A 20392-nucleotide genomic window follows, 5' to 3' on the forward strand; every position below is an offset into this window, starting at 1 on the left:
AGTGGGTCTAGTACCAGTGGGCAGTGGGTCTAGTACCAGTGGGTCTAGTACCAGTGGGTACCAGTGGGCAGTGGGTCTAGTACCAGTGGGCAGTGGGTCTAGTACCAGTGGGCAGTGGGTCGGGTACCAGTGGGCAGTGGGTCTAGTAACAGTGGGTCTAGTACCAGTGGGCAGTGGGTCGAGTACCAGTGGGCAGTGGGTCGGGTACCAGTGGGCAGTGGGTCGGGTACCAGTGGGCAGTGGGTCGAGTACCAGCGGGCAGTGGGTCGGGTTCCAGTGGGCAGTGGGTTGAGTACCAGTGGGTCTAGTACCAGTGGGCAGTGGGTCGAGTACCAGCGGGCAGTGGGTCTAGAACCAGCGGGCAGTGGGTCGGGTACCAGCGGGTCTTGGCAGCGGGCGGTGGCACACCCACCTGACTGGCGTAGAAGTGTCCGATGATCTTGACCACGACCTGGTCGTTCTCGTCGGGCACCTGGTCGCGAGGAACCACCACCTCCGCACTCGACAGGTTCTGCAGCTCGTTCACCTGCAACACACGCACAACGCTGTGGAAAGTTCGCACCGACCGAGCGGCGGCTCGCAGCTCCCCGCAAAACGTGAAGACCGGTCCCGTCCCGTCCCTTCCTGAAACATCACCTATCCATGGTCCCCACAGATGCTGCCTGACCTTTAGACTTTAGCCTCCAGAGATATACAGGTTCTGAACTGCTGTAGTTATTGGATCGTTAACAAAGGGGAACCAAAACATCATTGGAACTGCTTCCTTATGTCCTGCTTTACTCATTTAGATTATCCAGCATTAAATTAAAATGCCAGGTTTATTTTTTGCTGTGAACTGGTCTTATTCTTCATTCCTTGTCGGATAACATAAGTAGGCCTAGCGGGCTGGTTGGCCCGCTGTGTCTCTAAACCCTGAAATCTAACGTCTAAGGGTGAAGTTTCAGGTTGGCACCCGACCCGAAACTTCACAATCCATGCTCTCCACAGATGCTGCCCGACCCGCTGAGTTACTCCGGCACTCTGTGGCGTAGTGGTCAGGGGTGAGACTGTGGAGTGATGAGTTTTTCTTTCCACCAGCCGAAGTTCATGAAAGGTGTCAGATGCAGATACTGGAAGCACATTAGCTAACTATCGTTCGGCATCATCTGTTCCTTTAGACTTTAGAGATACAGTTCAGCATTGCAACAGGCCCTTCAGCCCACAGAATCCACACTGACCGGTCATCACCCCATACACTTGCACTGTTCTTCACACTAGGGGCAATTTGATGAAGCCAATTAACCTACAAACATGCACGCCTTTGGAGTGTGGGAGGAAACCGGAGCACCCGGAGAAAACCCACATGGTCACGGAGAGAACGTACAAACTCCGTAAAGACAGCACCCGTAGTCAAGATCGAACCCGGGTCTGTGGCGCTGTGAGGCAGCAACTCTACCGCTGCCATTAATTATTTGAGTTGTATAAATGCAGCATTAGGCGGCACACTGGCACAGCAGTATAGTGTACGACTTCGTCCCATGCTGCAAAGATGTGTAGCTTTATAGGTTAATTGGCTTCTGTAAAATTGTAAGTTGTCCCTAGTATGTGTAGGATAGTGCTAGTGTACGGGGTGATCGCTGGTCGGCGTGGACTCGTTAGGCCAAAGGGCCTGTTTCCGCACTCTTTTGTAAACATAAACATGGACAGGCAGGATGCAGGACAAATGTTCTTGATGTTGGCGAAGTCCAGAACCAGGGGTCACAGTTGAAGAATAAGGGGTAGGCCATTTCGGACTGATATGTCGAAAAAACGTTATCACCCAGAGAGTTGTAAATCTGTGGAATTCTCTGCCACAGAAGGCAGTGGAGGCCAATTCACTGGATGTTTCAAGAGGGAGTGAGATTTAGCTCTTAGAGCTAACGGAATCAAGGGATGTGGGGAGAAGGCAGGAATGGGGTACTGATTCTGGATGATCAGCCATGATCATATTGAATGGCGGTGATGGCCAGAAGGGCTGAATGGCCTCCTCCTGCACATATTGTCTATGATTCTATGTTTATCTATAAAGGCAGCCAGGGATGAATGGTGAACGCTGGCCTTGTGAGTGACACCCGGATCCGATGAGTGAACAAAGTGGAGAATGAGTTTTTATTTTACACGAGACAGAGAACCACATGCTCACTGTGGCGAATGATAAAGTATCGTTGAATCATTGCTGGAGAGAAGGAATGGCTGACGTTTTTGGTCAAGACCTTTGTTCAGACTCAGTCTGAAGAAGGGTCTCGACCCGAAGCGTCACCCATTCCTTTTCTCCAAAGAGACTTCCTGTCCCGCTGAGTTCATCACAAGCTCATAAGTGATAGGAGCAGAATTAGGCCCATCATCAGCCTAAGTCTACTTCGTCATTCAATCATGGCTGATCTATTTCTCCCTCCTAAGCCAAGTCTCCTGCCTTCTCCTCATAACCTCTGACACCCGCACCAATCAAGAATCTATCTATCTCTGCCTTGAAAGTATCCATTGACTTGGTCTCCACAGCCTTCTGTGGCAAAGAATTCCGCAGATTCACCACCCGCTGATAAAAGAAATTCCTCCTCATCTCCTTCCTGAAAGAACGCCCTTTAATTCTGAATACTGCAGCATCTTGTGTCTATCTTCAGTGTAAAACAACATCTGCAGTTCCTTCCTCCATGTTGAATCACTACTTACAGTTTTGCCCCCTTTGCCAATCACTCTCCCTGCCGCTGAAGCCGCGACTTTAATATGTGTCTCCAACTTGACTTCTTCCTTGGGTCCAAAGAAATTTTCCTCCTTCAGCTTCCCGTGGATACGCCCCTGGACCTTTGGGTGGAGATGAGAGAGACATTTTGAGTTCAGTTTAGTTTATTGTCACGTGTTACCGAGGCACAGTGAAAAGCCTTTGTTGCGTGTTCACCAGTCAGCAGAAACGCAATACATGATTACAATCGGGCCATTCACAGTGTACAGATACATGATAATGGAATAACATTCAGTGCAAGGTAAAGCCAGCAAAGTCCGATCAAAGATAGTCCAGGGGTCACCCATAACAAAGATAATAGTTCAGCACTGCTCTCTCTCTGGTTGTGGTAGGACGGTTCAGTTGCCTGATAACAGCTGAGAAGAAACTGTCCCTGAATCTGGAGGTGTGCGCTTTCACACTTCTGTACCTCTTGCCCGATGGGAGAGGGGAGAAGAGGGAGTGGCCGGGGTGCGACTGGTCCTTGATTATGCTGCTGGCCTTGCCGAGGCAACATGAGGTGTAGATGGAGTCAATGGAGAGAGAGGAAGGATGGGACAGAGGGATGGAGAACAAGGAAGATACTCCATGTGCAAATTGATTTACAACAGGGCTGAAGGTGAAGTGTTTGTGGGTAGAACACAAACAACAGCCCAGGGCCTTTAGAATGGTGGAGGGAGACATTGGGGCCCATCCGCCTGTGCTAGCCCATTGGAAGAACCATAACCCCTGACACCCGCACTAATCAAGATTCTATCAATCATTGACTTGGCCTCCACCATCTGTGGCAATTAATTCAACAGATTCACCACCTTCTGACCAAAGAAATCCCTCCTCATCTCCTTTCTAAAGCTATTCTGAAGCTCTGGTCCTAGACACTCCCACTAGCGGGAACATGCTCACCTGCATCCGCCACATCCTGGCCTTTCACTATTCACTCTCACGCCTCTTCTTACCTTAAACTGGGCCTCAGGTAGTCCTGTGATGATCACCATGCGCTGCTTTGTGTCCGGGCTTTCTGCAGGAGCGATCTACAAGGGGAAACGTTGGAATGTTACACCGGCTGTGAGTTTGGGGGGAGAGACCAAGCCTTCCTGTGACACTCTCAACACTGATGCTTAGTTAGATGCTCACACCAATAATTAGTTTAGTTTTAGAGATACATTGCGGGAACATGCCCACCGAGTCCATATCAGCCATCGATCACCCATTCACACTGGTTCAATGCTATCCCACTTTTTCATCCACTCCTTTCATACCACGGTCAATTTAACCATATAACCATATAATAACCATATAACAATTACAGCACGGAAACAGGCCATCTCGACCCTTCTATCCGTGCCGAACACGTATTCTCCCCTAGTCCCATCTACCTGCGCTCAGACCATAACCTTCCATTCCCTTCCCTTCCATATAACTATCCAATTTATTTTTAAATGATAAAAACGAACCTGCCTCCACCACCTTCACTGGAAGCTCATTCCACACCGCTACCACTCTCTGAGTAAAGAAGTTCCCCCTCATGTTACCCCTAAACTTCATCCCCTTAATTCTCAAGTCACGTCCTCTTGTTTGAATCTTCCCTACTCTCAGTTGGAAAAGCTTATCCACGTCAACTCTGTCTATCCTTCTCATCATTTAAAAAACCTCTATCAAGTCCCCCCTTAACCTTCTGTGCTCCAAAGAATAAAGCCCTAACTTGTTCAACCTTTCTCTGTAACTTAGTTGCTGAAACCCAGGCAACATTCTAGTAAATCTCCTCTGTACTCTCTCTATTTTGTTGACAGGGGTCAAAACTAAATGAATCTAAATGAACCTAAATTAAACTGAAATAAACCAAACCAAACACTAACTAAACTAAACTAAACTAAACTACATTACTTTAATTTAGCTTAGTTTAATTTAATTTAAATTACTTTCATTTAGTCTAGTTTAGTTTAGTTTAAAGATACAGTGCGGAAACAGGCCCTTCAACCCACCAAGTCCGTGCCGACCAGCGATCCCCACACACTAACACTATCCCACACACACTAGGGGCAATTTACATTTATACCAGGCCAATTGACCTACGAACCTTCCGTCTTTGGGATGTGGGAGGAGACCGGATCACCCAGAGAAAACCCACGCGGTCACAGAGAGAACATACAAACTCCGTACAGACAGCACTCGTAGTCAGGCTCGAACCGGGTCTGTAAAGCAGCGACTCTATCTCTGTGCCCCCGTGCCAACTTATCCATGTTCTCCAGAGATGGTGCCTGACCCGCTGAGTTACTCCAGCACTCCGCGTTTAGTTTTTTGTAAATCAGCAAATAAAAGTGAGACGACAGATAGCACAATGGGCTAAGAGTTCGGCTGGCGACCGGAAGGTAGCCGGTTCAAATCCCGCTTGGAGTGCATACTGTCGTTGTGTCCTTGGGGCAAGACACTTCACCCACCTTTGCCTGTGTGTAATGTAATGTAATTATGTGAAGCACTTTGGGGTCAATGCAAGTTGACTGAAAATGTGCTATATAAATAAGATTTAAAAAAATAATAATAATAATGTTCTCCCTGTGACCCAGTGTGTTTTCTCCGGGTGCTCCGGTTTCCTCCCACATCTCCAAAGATGTGCATGTTTGTGGGTTAATTGGCTTTGGTAAAATTTGTAAATTGTCCCCAGTTTGTAGGATAGTGTTAGTGTACGGGGTGATCGCTGATCGGCATTCGGATTCGGTGGGTCAGAGACAAAGTCCAATGTCGGCAATGGGGTAGAGGTGAATCAGACAGTAGCCTAGCATATGGAAGGTCCGTTCAGAAGCCTGATGACAGCGGGGAAGAAACTGTTCCTGATATTCAACCTGACATTTGCCCTTTACTTCCTGGCTCAGAGCAAGTGTCTTAAAAGAAGCAGCACGAATGCTCCCCAGTTTGGGCCGCCGAGTTGCTATTATTCAACAGGCCACTAGGGGGGGAGTGGGATCACTGGATCTTCATCTGCACAGACAGGTGAATGTTGGAAGCTGCTTTAAACCAAAGACAAGACACAAAATGTTGGAGTAACTCAGCGGGTCAGACAGCATCACTGGAGAAAAGGAATAGGCGACGTTTCCAGTCTTCTGAAGAAGGGTCTTGACCCAAAACATCACCTATTCCTTTTCTCCAATGATTCTACCTGATCCACTGAGTTACTCCAGCTTTTTGTGTCTATCTCAGGTGAGTGGGGAACTGGGCACTTGAGAGTCTCAGCTGCAGGCCATCGGTGAGTAAGACACAAAAGCCCAACAACACGAATACAAAATAGTGAGGGGGAGGGGGTGGGGGGGGGGGAATAAGAGACAAGAGAATCAGGGACGTTTAATAATTGTCAGCCATATGAGGTTTGTTTTTTGTTGGCATCATGTTCGGCACAGACGCTGTGAGCCAAACGGCCTGTTCCTGTGCTGTACTCCTCTGTATTCTATGTACCAACAACTGAACAATGAGACTCCATCCTCAGCAAGGCCACCAGCATGCGCAAGGACCAGTCTCACCCTGGTCACTCTGAGGCCTGGAGAGAGTGGATGTGGGGAGGATGTTTCCACTAGTGGGAGAATCTTGGACCAGGGAGAGTCTAGGTCACAGCCTCAGAATTAAAGGGCATTCCTTTAGGAAGGAGATGAGGAGGAATTTATTTAGTCAGAGGGTGGTGAATCTGTGGAATTCATTGCCACAGGAGGTTGTGGAGGCCAAGTCAATAGATATTATTAAGGCAGAGATAGATAGATTAGTTGATTAGTGCAGGTGTCAGGGGTTACGGGGAGAAGGCAGGAGAATGGGGTTGAGATATGGTTGAATGGTGGAATAGACTTGATGGGCCGAATGGCCTAATTCTGCTCCTATTGCTTCTGAACATGGACTCCCTCTACTCCCCTTCTCCCATCACAGAAGAGGTACTGAAGTGTGAAAACACACACCTCCAGATTCAGGGATAGTTTCTTCCCAGCTGTTATCAGGCAACTGAACTGTCCCATCACCAACTAGAGGCTTGCTGGAGTAACTCAGCGGGACAGGCAGCATCTTTGGAGAGAAGGAATGGGTGACTTTTCGGGTCGAGACCCTTCTTCAGGGGGTACTGCCGGGACTACCTGAAGTTTGAGAAATCAAAGATTCATACACTATTCATAATTAAAATGGTGAGCTCACCTTGATGGAGGCCTCAGCGTACCGGGACAGCTGTTTGATGTGCTGTCCTTTCTTGCCGATAATGGCTCCGACGGCCTGGGCTGGGATGAACACGTGCACCGTCTCTGGATCCGAGGTTTGCTGCGGGAATCAAACATCCAACGTAAGCCAGCTCGTCCACACTCACACACACACACTCACACGCACACACACACACACACGCACACACACACACACGCGCACGCACACACGCACACACACACACACACACACTCACACACACACACACACACACACACACACACACACACACACACACACACACACACACACACACTCACACTCACACTCACACTCACACACTCACACTCACACTCACACACTCACACACACACACACACACCGAAGGCAGGCTCAGACAATCAGCCCCCGCTGAGCTAAGTATCCATACCTCCTCCTCCCGACTGTCCTTTCTGGTGAGGCAGAGGTTGACTTGCACCTCCTCCAACCTCATCTACTGTACCTGCTATTCCTGGTGTGGACTCCCTATATATCGGCGAGACCAAGCGCAGGCTCGGCGATCGTTTTGCTGAACGATCGTTTTTTTTTTGTTGGTTTTTTTTTAAAACAAGTCTGAAAACTTTTATGTTTACTTTAGCTTTCAGCTAAATCTTAACTACATTGCACTTTTAACTTTTGCACTTTTTATAATGCATTTTTAATTTTGCTTTTCTTTTCTTTTAGTTCTATTTTATTTCATTTTATTATTTCATTTTATTGTATGACATTTTTTTATGTGAAGCACTTTGAGTCTGCCTCGTGTATGAAATGTGCTATATAAATAAAGTTGCCTTGCCTTGCCTTGAACACCTCTGCTCAGTCTGCCTAAACCTACCTGATCTCCCGGTTGCTCAGCACTTTAACTCCCCCCCTCCCATTCCCACACTGACCTTTCTGTCCTGGGCCTCCTCCATTGCCAGACTGAGGCCCAGTGCAAATTGGAGGAACAACATCTTATATTTCGCTTGGGTAGTTTACACCCTAGTGATATATGGACATTGACTTATCTTTCCACTGACTGGTTAGCACGCAGCAAAAGCTTATCACTGTACCTCGGTACACGTGACAATTAACTGCACTCAGACTCAAACTCAAAATAAAAACTGCCGTTCCTCGTGTCACATTTTTGCTATGAAATTGTTTTCCAGAAATTCAAACTTTTCGTAGGTCGAGTCGCAGTGAAGTCTCACTGCAAATGCTTCCATTTTAAATAAGATTTTCATAGGATCGTAGGTGATAGGAGTGGTATCAGGCCATTCGGCCCGTCAGGTCTACTCCATGGCTGATCTCTCTCTCCCTCCTAACCCCATTCTCCTGCCTTCTCCCCGTAACCAACGACACTGCATTTCGTTGTCTCTGTACTGTACACTGACAATGATAATTAAAATTGAATCTGAATCTGAATCTGAATCTGACACCCGTTTTGATCTTTTGCTCCTTGTCGAACGTCCGGGGTACACGTGACCCCCCACCAGCGCCCCAGTCCCACCCCGGGCCCATTGAACCCCCTGAGCCACTCACCATGTAGGGGCCGTACGGTGTTGCTGGTGCCACACCTATAGGGTGCGGTGGCACGGTGGAGGATGATGGTGGGAACAGGCCAAGAGCGTTCAGGTTTAGCCCTGGAATCAGATTCGCCTGTAGCTGAGAGAAAGCACCAGTTCAAATCAACTCAAGAACTTCATCATGTACAGTCTTCCCGCTGACTGGTTAGCACGCAGTGTAGAGATACAGTGTGGAATTAGACCCTTCGGCCCACTCCGTGCCGGCCAGCGATCGATCACGTGTACACTTTAGTTCTATACAACACACTAGAGAAAATATAACAAAGTCAATTAACCTACAAACCTGCACGTCTAGAGTTTAGTTTAGCTTAGAGATACAGTGTAGAAACAGGCCCTTCAGCCCACTGAGTCCCTACTGTCCAACGAACACCCCGTACACTGACACTACACGGTCACCCCCTACACACGAGGGACAATTTACAATTTTTACCCAAGCCAATTAACCTGTATGTCTCTTAGGAGTGTGGGAGGAGACTGGAGCACCTGGAGAATACCCACACGCTCACAGAGAGAATGTAGAAACTCTGTCCAGACAGCACCCGTAGTCAGGATCAAACACAATTCTCTGGCGCTGTAAAGCAGCAACTCTACCGCTGCGCCACCGTGCCGGCCTCAATGACTTCCTGACTCTTGTACTCGACGCCGAGACCGATGAAGGCAAGCATACCATCTGCTTTCTTTACCACTCCATCTATACGAGTTATGTATATATTTATATAATGGTATATGAAGAAGGGTTTCGGCCCGAAACGTTGCCTTTGTTCCTTCGCTCCATAGATGCTGCTGCACCCGCTGAGTTTCTCCAGCACTTTTGTCTACCTATGGTATATGGACACACTGATCTGTTCTGTATTCATGCCTACTATATTCTGTTGTGCTGAATCAAAGCAAGAATTTTATTGTTCTATCAGGGACACATGACAATAAACTCTCTTGAATCTTGAATCTTGCTACCGTCAGAGAGCTGTGGACCACAAGATCCCTCCGTACATTGATATTGTTAAATGGCCACGCCATTAATCAGACATTTTGTCAGACATTCAACCACCCAAATTGCAACACCACTCAGATTAAACTCCATCTGCCATTTCTCCGCCCATTTGAGTGAAAGCAATGTGTAGGAAGGAACAACGGATACTAGTTTACACCGAAGATAGACACAAGATGGTGGGGAGACAAGAAAAAATGCTGGAGAAACTCAGCGGGTAAGGCAACATCTATGGAGCGAAGAAATAGGGTCAGATTTTTCCAGCATCTGCAGTTCTTTCTTAGACACAAAATGGTGGAGTAACATATGGCAATATTGCAACCAGATTTGGCTCTATAGGGAAACTACTTCATGCAGCAGCAGTAACAATAGCATGCACAATATTGCAACACTATTAAATCCACTATTGAAACATGGATTGATACAATTGAGTAATGTTATCAGGCATCTCTGGAGAGAGAGAATGAATGACATTTCGGGTTGAGACAGTTCTTCAGTCCGAAGAAGGACCTCGACCCGAAACATCACCGATTCCTTCTATCCAGAGATGCTGCCCGTCCCACTGAGTTGCTCCAGCATTTATGCCCCTTGTCCCACTTAGGAAACCTGAACGGAAACCTCTGGAGACTTTGCGCCCCACCCAAGGTTTCCGTGCGGTTCCCGGAGGTTTTTGTCAGTCTCCCTAATGGTCGAAAGTGATTTCCACTTCTTCTATGTTCTGGTGATTATTTCAAAAAATTCAAAACCGGCCGCGACTAAAAATAGGTTGCCGTTTTAACAATCGGTAATTTTTTAGTCAAAGCCGGTTGCGATGCTAGTTGAAGGTGGTTGCCGGAGGTTGCAGGTGGTTGCCAGAGGTTGCAGGTGGTTGCCGGAGGTTGCAGGTGGTTGCAGGTGGTTGCCGGAGGTTGCAGGAGGTTGCCGGAGGTTGCAGGTAGTGGAAGGTCTTACCTCCGGCAACAGGGAGACTGACAAAAACCTCTGGGAACCGCACGGAAACCTTGGGCGGGGCGCAAAGTCTCCAGAGGTTTCCGTTCAGGTTTCCTAAGTGGGACAGGGGCATTATACTGTCTGTTGAAGAAGGAACTGCCGATGCTGGAAAATCGAAGGTACACAAAAAAGCTGGAGAAACTCAGCGGGTGCAGCAGCATCTATGGAGCGAAGGAAATAGGCAACGTTTCGGGCCGAAACCCTTCTTCAATCTGAAGAAGGGTTTCGGTCCAAAACGTTGCCTATTTCCTTCGCATTATACTGTGTGTCTTGATTGGAATAAATGCAATGTTATATTTCACAGTTCACGCTTACGTTCATAGCAGCAATGTCATTCTCGTATGCTTCCCGCACTTTCTTCATGATGTCTTCCTCGGCTTTGCAACAAGCCTCGATGGAGCCCTTCACCGTGATAGTTCTCTCTGGGTTGTAGAGAGTCAGGTCCTGCAAGCTGCCAGACAAAACGCACAATTCAGGACAGTTAAACACACAAAGAGGTTGCTTTGTGTAGGTCATAGATGTCACACAGTGTGGAAACAGGCCCTTCGGCCCAACTTGCCCATGCCAACCAAGGTCCCATCTATACTAGTCCCACTTACCTGCATTTGGCCCATGTGTAAGTAAGTAAGTATTTTTTTATTTATATAGCACTTTCAAATCAAATCATATTGAAGCCAAAGTGCTTTAGAGAGAAAAAATTAAATTACCATACATCCATATACAATAAGAAAGAAGGCACCATGTGTCAGGGGTTATGGGGACAATGCAGGAGATTGGTGTGGAGGGAAAGATAGATAGAAACATAGAAAATAGGTGCAGGAGTAGGCCATTCGGCCCTTCGAGCCTGCACCGCCATTCAATATGATCATGGATGATCATCCAACTCAGTATCCTGTACCTGCCTTCTCTCCATACCCCCTGATCCCTTTAGCCACAAGGGCCACATCTAACTCCTTCTTAAATATAGCCAATGAACTGTGGCCTCAACTACCTTCTGTGGCAGAGAGTTCCAGAGATTCACCACTCTCTCTGTGTGAAAAATGTTTTTCTCATCTCGGTCCTAAAGGATTTCCCCTTTATCCTTAAACTGTGACCCCTTGTTCTGGACTTCCCCAACATCGGGAACAATCTTCCTGCATCTAGCCCGTCCAACCCCTTAAGAATTTTGTAAGTTTCTATAAGATCCCCCCTCAATCTTCTAAATTCTAGCGAGTACAAACCGAGTCTATCCAGATCAGCCATGACTGAATGCCTGAGTAGACGATGGGCCGAATGGTCCAATACTGCTCCTATCACAGATGAACATCCCTCTAAATCTATCCAAATCTATAAATGTGAGAGGTTTTCCCCCTCTCACCTTAAAGCTATGCCTTCAGGGGGCGGCACAGTGTCGCAGCGGTAGAGTTGCTGCCTCACAGCGCCAGTGACCCAGGTTGTATCTTGACTACGGATGCTGTCTGAATGGGGTTTGTACGTTGTCCCTGTGGCCCGTATAGACAGCATCCATAAGGTGCAGTGGCAGAGATGTTGTCTTCCAGCACTTGCAGCGCCAGAGACCCGGTTTCAATCCCGACTACAGGTGCTGTCTGTACGGAGTTTGTACGTTCTCCGAGATCTTCGGTTTCTTCCCACACTCCAAAGACGTACAGGTTTGTAGGTAGGTTGTCTTGGTAAATGTAAAAATTGTCCCTAGTGTGAGTAGGATAGTGTTAGTGTGCGGGGATCACTGGTCGGCACGGACTTGGTGGGCCGAAGGGCCTGTTTCCGCACTGTATCTCTGAACCAAACTAAACTAAACCATAGTTAGGATCGAACCCGGGTCTCTACCAATGCGTCACTGTGGTTTCTCTGTAACTGAAACAATAGGTTTAGGACTATTATCGTCACGTGTACTGAGGTACAGTGAAAAGCTTTTGCATGTGTGATTTTCAAACAAATCTGACAATATTGTACATAAATACATCGCCAAACTCATGTACAAAGGGTAGAGTGAAAGGAGAGAGACAGAGTGCAGAGTAGAGGTCTCAATCTTTGGCCGGGCGGAGGGCAGTGGGCAGCCACTTACGGAGAGATTGTGATTTTTGTTTCCGTGTCCTGTTCCACCTTCTTCAGATTCCTGCCTTCCTTCCCTATCAACCTGCCGACAAAGTTATTGTGAGCCAGGATCTTCAATGGCACCTCTTCAGCCCTGCAGAAACACAAACATTCACATAGAAAGTTACAGTGTTACAGTGAGGGGTGTATCAGTGTTGCAGTCAGAGGGGTGTGTGTGCGTGCGTTGCCAGGGTGATGGTTGCCATGCCGTTGCTGGGGTGTGTGTGTGTTGCATGCCGTGTGTGTGTGTGTGTGTGTGTGTGTGTGTGGTGTGTGTGTGTGTGTGTGTGTGTGTGTGTGTGTGTGTGTGTGTGTGTGTGTGTGTGTGTGTGTGTGTGTGTGTGTGTGTGTGTGTGTGTGTGTGTGTGTGTGTGTTGCCAGGGCGATTGGTTGCCGTGCGTTTGCCGGGGTGATGGTTGCCGTGCCGTTGCTGGGGTGTGTGTGTGTTGCTAGGACGATTGGTTGCCGTGTGGTTGCCGGGGTGATGGTTGCCGTGCAGTTGCTGTGGTGCGTGTGTGTCTGTCGCTAGGGCGATTGGTTGCCGTGCGGTTGCCGGGGTGATGGTTGTCGTGCCGTTTGATGGGTGTGTGTGTGTTTGTTGCTGGGGGTGATTGGTTGCCTTGCGATTGCCGGGGTGATGGTTGCCGTGCAGTTGCCGAGGTGCGTGTGTGTCTGTTGCCGGGACGATTGGTTGCCGTGCGGTTGCCGAGGTGATGGTTGCCGTGCCGTTGCCGGGGTGTGTGTGTGTTTGTTGCTGGGGTGTGTGTGTGTGTGTCGCCAGGGCGATTGGTTGCCGTGCGGTTGCCGGGGTGATGGTTGCCGTGCAGTTGCCGTGGTGCGTGTGTGTCTGTTGCGGGGGTGATTGGTTGCCATGCAGTTGCCGGGGCGAATGGTTGCCATGCGGTTGCTGGGGCGAATGGTTGCCATGCGGTTGCCGGGGGACATACATCTTGGTGGCCTGGGCTTCTTGCTGCATGATGTCCAGGATCATCCTGCAGGCAGCTGAACATCCCTCCGCAGTCGAGTGGATGCTGATGGGTTTCTCGGCTGCCCCCGCATTCTCCTTGCGATGCACGTCGATCCTGCAGAGGAACAGCCATCACTGTCTCTTCCCACCGCTCCCCCTCTCTCCACCACGCATCTCCCACCTCCCACACTCAGCCTCCCTTCTCCCCTAGCCCCACTGGGCCCTTTGCTGCCCTCCTTCCACACCCACTCTCCCCTCCCGCTCTCTCCCCTCCCCTCGCCCGGCCTCGTCTAGTGTAGATAGGGCATGTTGGCCGGCATGGGCAAGTTGGGCCGAAGGGCCCTAGGAGACAGATACCTAAATGAAATTAAGCCAAACCAACCTAGATTAAACTAAAATAATCTAAATGAAACCCAACTAAAGTAAACTAATCAAAAGTTACCTCAACCAACTGAACTAACCTAAATTAAACTGAAATAAACCAAACACTAAACTAAACTAAATTAAATTAAACTAAACTGAACTACATTACTTTAGTTTAGTTTAGTTTAGTTTAACGATACAGCATGGAAACAGGCCCTTCAGCAGAGCTTCCAAGTTTTGTCAGAGCATTTCAGTATTCTGGTACCTGAAAATCAGTATTTTCCTGAGGAAATCAGAATTTTTACGCGTTGCCATTATGCTGAAAAAAAATTCTTTTTTACGTGCGGTCATACCCATGTAAGAGTACAAGAACACATAACTTTGCTACCAATTGACATGTCTTCTACGCGCCTTACTTGACAGTTCATTCATTGCCACCTCTATGTATACTGCTGTTTGAACGGCTGCTTCCTGCCTTTAGCACCAGATGATGATGTAGAGGCCATTTTGGAAGCCTCCCTCCCTCTCCCTCCCTACCTCTCTCTCTCCTCCCTCCCCCTCTTTCTCCTCCCCTCTCCCCATCTCCTCTCGCCCCACCCTCCCTCCCCCACTCCCTCCCTCCCTCCCCCCTCCCCCTCCTCCTGTTTTATCCCTCCCTCTCTCCATCGCTCCCTCCCACCCTCCCTCTCTCTTCCTCTTTTTCTCCCTCCCTCTATTATCCCCTCCCTCTCCTTCTTCTCCCCACCTCTTATTCCCCCTCTCTCCTTTCCCTCTCTCTCTCCCTCTCTCCTTCTCTCTCTCTCCCCTCTCCATCCTCTCCCTCTCTCCACCCCTCCCCTCTCCATCCTCTCCCTCTCTCCACCCCTCCCTCTCTCCCCCTTGAGCCCACCCACCATTCTGTAAAATAAAGGCCAATCCCAATGTAACTGCAATCCCACTGTTAACCTTTCACCACTAGGCTTATCCAGAATTCTACCACTGCCTGAAAAATAATCAAAGGCTCAACTTCCACTGAGAAAGAGAATTCCAAAGACTCATTGTTAAACGAGAATTTTCCTGAACAGTCTGTGACCCATAGCGCTGTGACCCATAGCGCTATGTTTAAAGCATATAGCGCTCCAGCCGGTAGCGCTATATTTCCCATAGCGCTGCAGCCGACTGCTCTACGTTTAAATTCCCACGCATTAACCTGGAGCGGGACAGGCAGATCAAAGCATACAAAAATAATCGTCCAGATCTTTAAATTTAAAATACTAATAGATTTAATGGGCTATAATTTTTAGAGGTACAGTATGACTTTTTATATCCTTGCATTTTTTAAACAGCAAGATCTTAAGTCAATTTCACCGGGTTATTGCGTTTCCATTGGCAAGTGGTATGTTAATGAAACAGGAAGTCGGGCCGATTTTAAAAAAATCCATATTTAACATTGCAAAATCGTACATCGGTTTTCTTATTGCATTTCCGTACAAATTACGGAAAATCCGTACTAGTTGGCATGTTGGCCTTCATAACGAGAGGAGTTGGGTGTAGGAGCAAAGAGATCTTTCTGCAGTTGTAGTTCAGCCCACCGAGTCCGTGCCGACCAGCGATCCCCGCACACTAACACTATCCCACACACACACTAGGGACAATCTACACTTATACCAAGCCAATTGACCTACAAACCTGCACGAATTTCTTTGGAGTTTGTGAGGAATCCGGAGATCTCGGGGAAAACCCACGCAGGTCACGGTGAGAACGTGCAAACTCCGTACAGACAGCTCCCGTAGTCGGGATCGAACCCGGGTCTCCGGGTGCTGTAAGGCAGCAACTCAAACTAAACTAGACTAAACTCTCGCCAGCGTGAGCTTACTTGGATTGGGTCTGCTTGGTGATGTTGCGGATGGTCGCTCCTTCCTTGCCGATGATAGCTCCCACAAACTGCGTGGGCACCAGGATGCGGAGGGGAATGTCGAACTGCTGCTTGAGGGGGGCGCTGGAGCCCGGAGTGGGGGGTCCACGGCCCCCAAAACCCCTGCGGCCGCCCTCCGGACCCTGCTGTGGTGCCTGCTCATCCGGGATATAGGTGACGGTGAGACTGTAACTCTCGAGCTGGTGGCCATTCAGCTTGGAGATGGCCCTGAGGTGAGAGAGGAGAGAGGGCAGCTGGCGTTAGATACAGCTCACCGCTCAAAGGTAACTCATCCATTCAAGGGTCCTGCTGTTCACATCACACCGGCTCCCCGCGCTCTCTCAATCTCCCCCCCCCCACACACAGTCACCCCCTACACCAGTCTCCCCAACCCCTCTGAATCTCCCCCCTCTATCACTTCCTCCCACCCCCTTTGGCATTTGCCCCCCCTTTCCTCCCCTCCCCTCTTCCCCTCCCCCCCTTTCCCCCCCCTTCCCCCTTCCTCCTCCCCCCCCCCCCCCCCCCCCGCACCTTCCACCTCCATCCCATCCTCTGGCTTCACAATTCACGCCCCTCCTCATCTCCCCATCCCAGGCCCTATTGACTCCGCCCCGTCTCTGGCCATTGTCCACCCCTTGTCCACCTGTATCCACCCATCATTCGCCAGGCTTCTCCCCGCACCCCACCCCTCTTCCCACCTGTCTCCCTCCCCGCTACAATCGGTCTGACGAAGGATCCCGACCCGAAACGTCGCCTGTCTAAGTTCTCCGCAGATGCTGCCTGACCCGCGAGGTTCCTCCTGCACTTTGTTGTCTTTCGGTCCAGAGTGCAGCATCTGCGGTTCCCTGTGGTGGCCAATACTCACTGCCTGGCCTGCTCCTTCGTCCCGTACGTAACGTTCACCACTGCCGACTCCGTCTCTGTGTTCACTAGCGGGAGAGGAGAGCAAAGAACAGAATTAGGCCATTCGGCCCATCAAGTCTACTCCGCCATTCAATCATGGCTGATCCATCTCTCCCTCTCAACCCCATTCTCCTGCCTTCTCCCCATAACCCCTGACACCCGTACTAATAACGAATCTGACAATCTCCACCATAAAAATATCCATTGGCCTCCACAGGTGGCAAAGAATTCCACTGATTCACCACCCTCTGACTGAAGAAATTCCTCCTCATCTTCTTTCTAAATGTGTGTCCTTTTTATTCTGAGGCTGTGACCTCTGGTCCTAGACTCTCCCACTAGTGGAATACATCCTCTCCACATCCACTCTATCCAGGCCTTTCACTATTCGCTAAGTTGCAATGAGGTCCCCCCTCGTCCTGCTGAAGGTCAGAGCTCATCCCCGCGGCTGGGAATTCTGCCTGTGTTTCAGCGACTTCGTTCCGTACCCAAAGCCCAGCCACTCAACGCTCCCTCTAATCACTCCCTCCAGTCTCACCCCATGCTTACTCACCACTTACAAACTCCACTCTCCCCTCTCACACTCCCCTCTTTCACTTCCGCTCACACTCATTCGGTTCTCCCCACTCCTCTCCCTTCACCTCTCTCCTCCCTCCTCCCTCACCCTCACTCCCATCCTTCTCCATCACTCCCTCCCTCTCTCCCTCCCTCTCCCCCTCCCTCTTTACCTTCTCTCTCCCTCCCTCCCTCCTTCTCCCTCCCATCACATTTTCCCCTGAGGAGCAGGAGGTGGTGGTGGGCCCCCCTACCCGGACCCTCCCCCTCCTCCCCCCCCTTCCCCTCCCCCCCCCCCCCCCCCCCCCCCCCCCCCGTTGCGGAGGATCGTCCGTGTGAGTTGTCACCCATTCACATTTCTTATCAAAGGTAGACCTTTCTTCCGCCCTCTGGTCACGAGCCTGCATCACTGGACTACTGCCAGGCCCAGCTGCACTGTTGACTTGGGCTTCGCGGTTTGTGGTTAGAGTTTGGCACGGACTTCAATGGGGCTGCAGTCAGACTGAGCCCGTGCCAAAGGGCTCTCTCTCTCCCTCGTCGCACACGACTCCGTATCCCTCTCACATCCAAACTGGGAACGGAACCCTCTCCCTAACTCATAGGGGCAGAATTAGGCCATTCGGCCCATCAAGTCTACTCTGCCATTCCGTTATCTTTCCCTCTCAGCCCCATTCTCCTGCCTTCTCCCCATAACCCCTGACAGCCGTACTAGTCAAGAATCTGTCCGTCTCTGCCACAATAATACCCAATGTCTTGGCCTCCACATCCGTCTGTGGCAATGAATTCCAGATTCAACACCCTCTGATTAAAGACATTTCTCCTCATCTCCTTTCTAGTTTCGTTTAGTTTCGTGTATTGTCACGTGTAAGTGATACGTTTTTGTTGAGCGCTAACCAGTCATCAGAAAGACAATACATGATTACAATCGAGCCATTCTCAGTGTACAGATACATGATAAAGGGGATTAATATTTTGTGAAAGAAAATAATAAATAATATTTTATGAAAGATGAAGTCCAGTAAAGTTCCATTACAGATAGTCCGAGGGTCTCCAATGAGGTAGATAGTAGCTCAGGGCCGCTCTCTTGTTGTTGGTAGGATGGATCATTTCCCTGATAACAGCTGGGAAGAAACTGTCCCTGAATCTGGAGGTGTGCGTTCGTTTTCACACTTCTGTACCTCTTGCCTGATGGGAGAGGGGAGAAGAGGGAGTGACCAGGGTGAGACTGGTCCTTGATGATGCTGCTGGCCTTGCCGAGGCAGCGTGAGGTGTAGATGGAGTCGATGGAAGGGAGGGTGTAAAAAAGGAACTGCAGATGCAGCACAAAGTACACAACATGCTGGAGTAACTCAGTGGGACAGGCAGCATCTCTGGAGTGACGTTTCGGGTTGAGACCTTTCTTCAGACTGTTTGTATGATGGAACGTCATTTTATTCTGCGGCTGTGACCTCTGGTCCTAGACTAGGTCCCCCTAGTGTAAACATCCTCTCCACGTCCACACTAACCAAGCGCTAACTACTCGGTAAGTCGCGGGTCACGGGGAAAACGTGCAAACTCCGCACAGATCGAACCCGGGTCACTGGCGCTGCGAGACAGCAGCTCCACCCGCTGCACCACAGCGCCGCTCCGAAAGGTCGAGGAAGGAGAATGGAAGTGCACACAAGTGCTTGCTCGGTACGAGGGAGGTGCATTTACACTGTGTGTGTGTGTGTGTGTGTGTGTGTGTGTGTGTTGGATGTTATTCCACTTCCAGAGCCCTGGGAGTCACATGATACTGGAGGGGGCTGGAAGTGATGCTGGCCAGATGTGGAGGTAAACGTTAATGAAAGGAACACCTACCTTGCTCACAGCTCTCCACTGCTCCATGCTGCGCTAACAGACCATCCAGCACCTGCCAAAGACACACACACACATAGTCAGGAACTTAAGTTTAGTTTAGGAACGAACTTCAGTTGCTGGGTCAAATCGAAGGTAGACACAAAATGCTGGAGTAACTCAGCAGGACAGGCAGCATCTCAGGAGGGAAGGAATGAAGTCTCAGCCCACCGAGTCCGCGCCGACCAGCGATCCCCGCACACTTATACCCTGTCCCCACGGTGCGAGTTCATTCCAAGAGCTCTCCCGAGTTTAAGGCACGGAGAATGAACGTAGCAGGTACGTCGGAGCTCGGGGACGTCTCTTAGCGCTAACGGCAGATACTCGGGAAGACTCGCTAACGGCAGGTAAGCACGGGAAGACTCGTGAAGATTTTTCAACATGTTGAAAAATGCCCCGACTACCGACGAGCGGCCATTACCGTAAATCCCCGAGTTCGAATCAGGGCAAACTCGGGGAGAGCTCTTGGAATGAACTCGTGCCGTGGGACAGGGCCATAACACTATTCTACACACACTAGGGACAATTTACAATTATACCAAGCCAATGAATCTACAAATCAGTTCAGTTCGGTTTAGTTTATTGTCACATGCATCGAGGTACGGTGAAAAGCTTTTTGTTGCATGCTATCCAGTCAGCGGAAAGACAATACATGATTACAATCGTGCCATTCACAGTGTACAGATACATGATATGGGAATAATATTTAGTGCAAGGTAAAGCCAGTAAAGTCTGATGAAGGATAGTCCGAGGGTCACCAATGAGGTCTTTGGAGTGCGGGAGGAAACTGGAGATCCCTGATAAAAACCCACGCAGGACACAGGGAGAACGTGCAAACTCCGTACAGACAGCACCCGTAGTCAGGATTGAACCTGGGTCTCTGGCGCTGTGAGGGCAACAACTCTACAGCTGCGGTCCAGGCGCAAGGTGACAGAATGCAATCCGCACGGCACGTTAAAATGAACGGAGGCTATTCGGCCCACCGTGTTCTGTGCTATCCCAGGGGTGTGTGACTGGCCAATGTAGGGAGAGGAAACTCAAACACAGCACCAGGTTTGGGAGGGGGGGACTGGAGCTGGAACCAGGGTGGGTGCAAATGACATGTCGAGGGGAAATTGCCAGCGGGGTTAAAAAGGAGGGACATCACTTTGTTGCTTACCTCCCATTGCATATGAGGCGGAATATTCCGGATCTGGATCTTGCGACTTCTGTTGAAGAAAAAGGAAGGTCAATAACTGGCGGTCCACTTGTTCCTGACGGT

At 49.5% G+C, this 20392-nt stretch overlaps 1 protein-coding gene across 2 annotated transcripts in view; it reads right to left on the reverse strand.

Moving 5' to 3' along the window:
- Positions 1-20392, reverse strand: part of igf2bp1 (insulin-like growth factor 2 mRNA binding protein 1) — an 83329-nt gene that overhangs the window by 4534 nt on the left and 58403 nt on the right. The window contains exons 3-14 of one of the 2 annotated variants that reach the window (XM_055656848.1): positions 20291-20339; positions 19096-19147; positions 16667-16730; positions 15763-16029; positions 13525-13659; positions 12549-12671; positions 10799-10934; positions 8462-8578; positions 6902-7021; positions 3694-3768; positions 2689-2820; positions 413-526 (exon numbers count right to left, since the gene is read on the reverse strand). In XM_055656848.1, the coding sequence (XP_055512823.1) occupies positions 413-526; positions 2689-2820; positions 3694-3768; positions 6902-7021; positions 8462-8578; positions 10799-10934; positions 12549-12671; positions 13525-13659; positions 15763-16029; positions 16667-16730; positions 19096-19147; positions 20291-20339 (1384 nt within the window). Of the gene's footprint in view, positions 1-412; positions 527-2688; positions 2821-3693; positions 3769-6901; positions 7022-8461; positions 8585-10798; positions 10935-12548; positions 12672-13524; positions 13660-15762; positions 16030-16666; positions 16731-19095; positions 19148-20290; positions 20340-20392 lie in introns of both variants that reach the window. The other variant, XM_055656846.1, reaches the window with a different exon arrangement.

This window comes from Leucoraja erinacea, chromosome 27 (genome assembly GCF_028641065.1).
Source record: "Leucoraja erinacea ecotype New England chromosome 27, Leri_hhj_1, whole genome shotgun sequence".
NCBI classification, from domain to species: Eukaryota; Metazoa; Chordata; class Chondrichthyes; order Rajiformes; family Rajidae; genus Leucoraja; species Leucoraja erinaceus.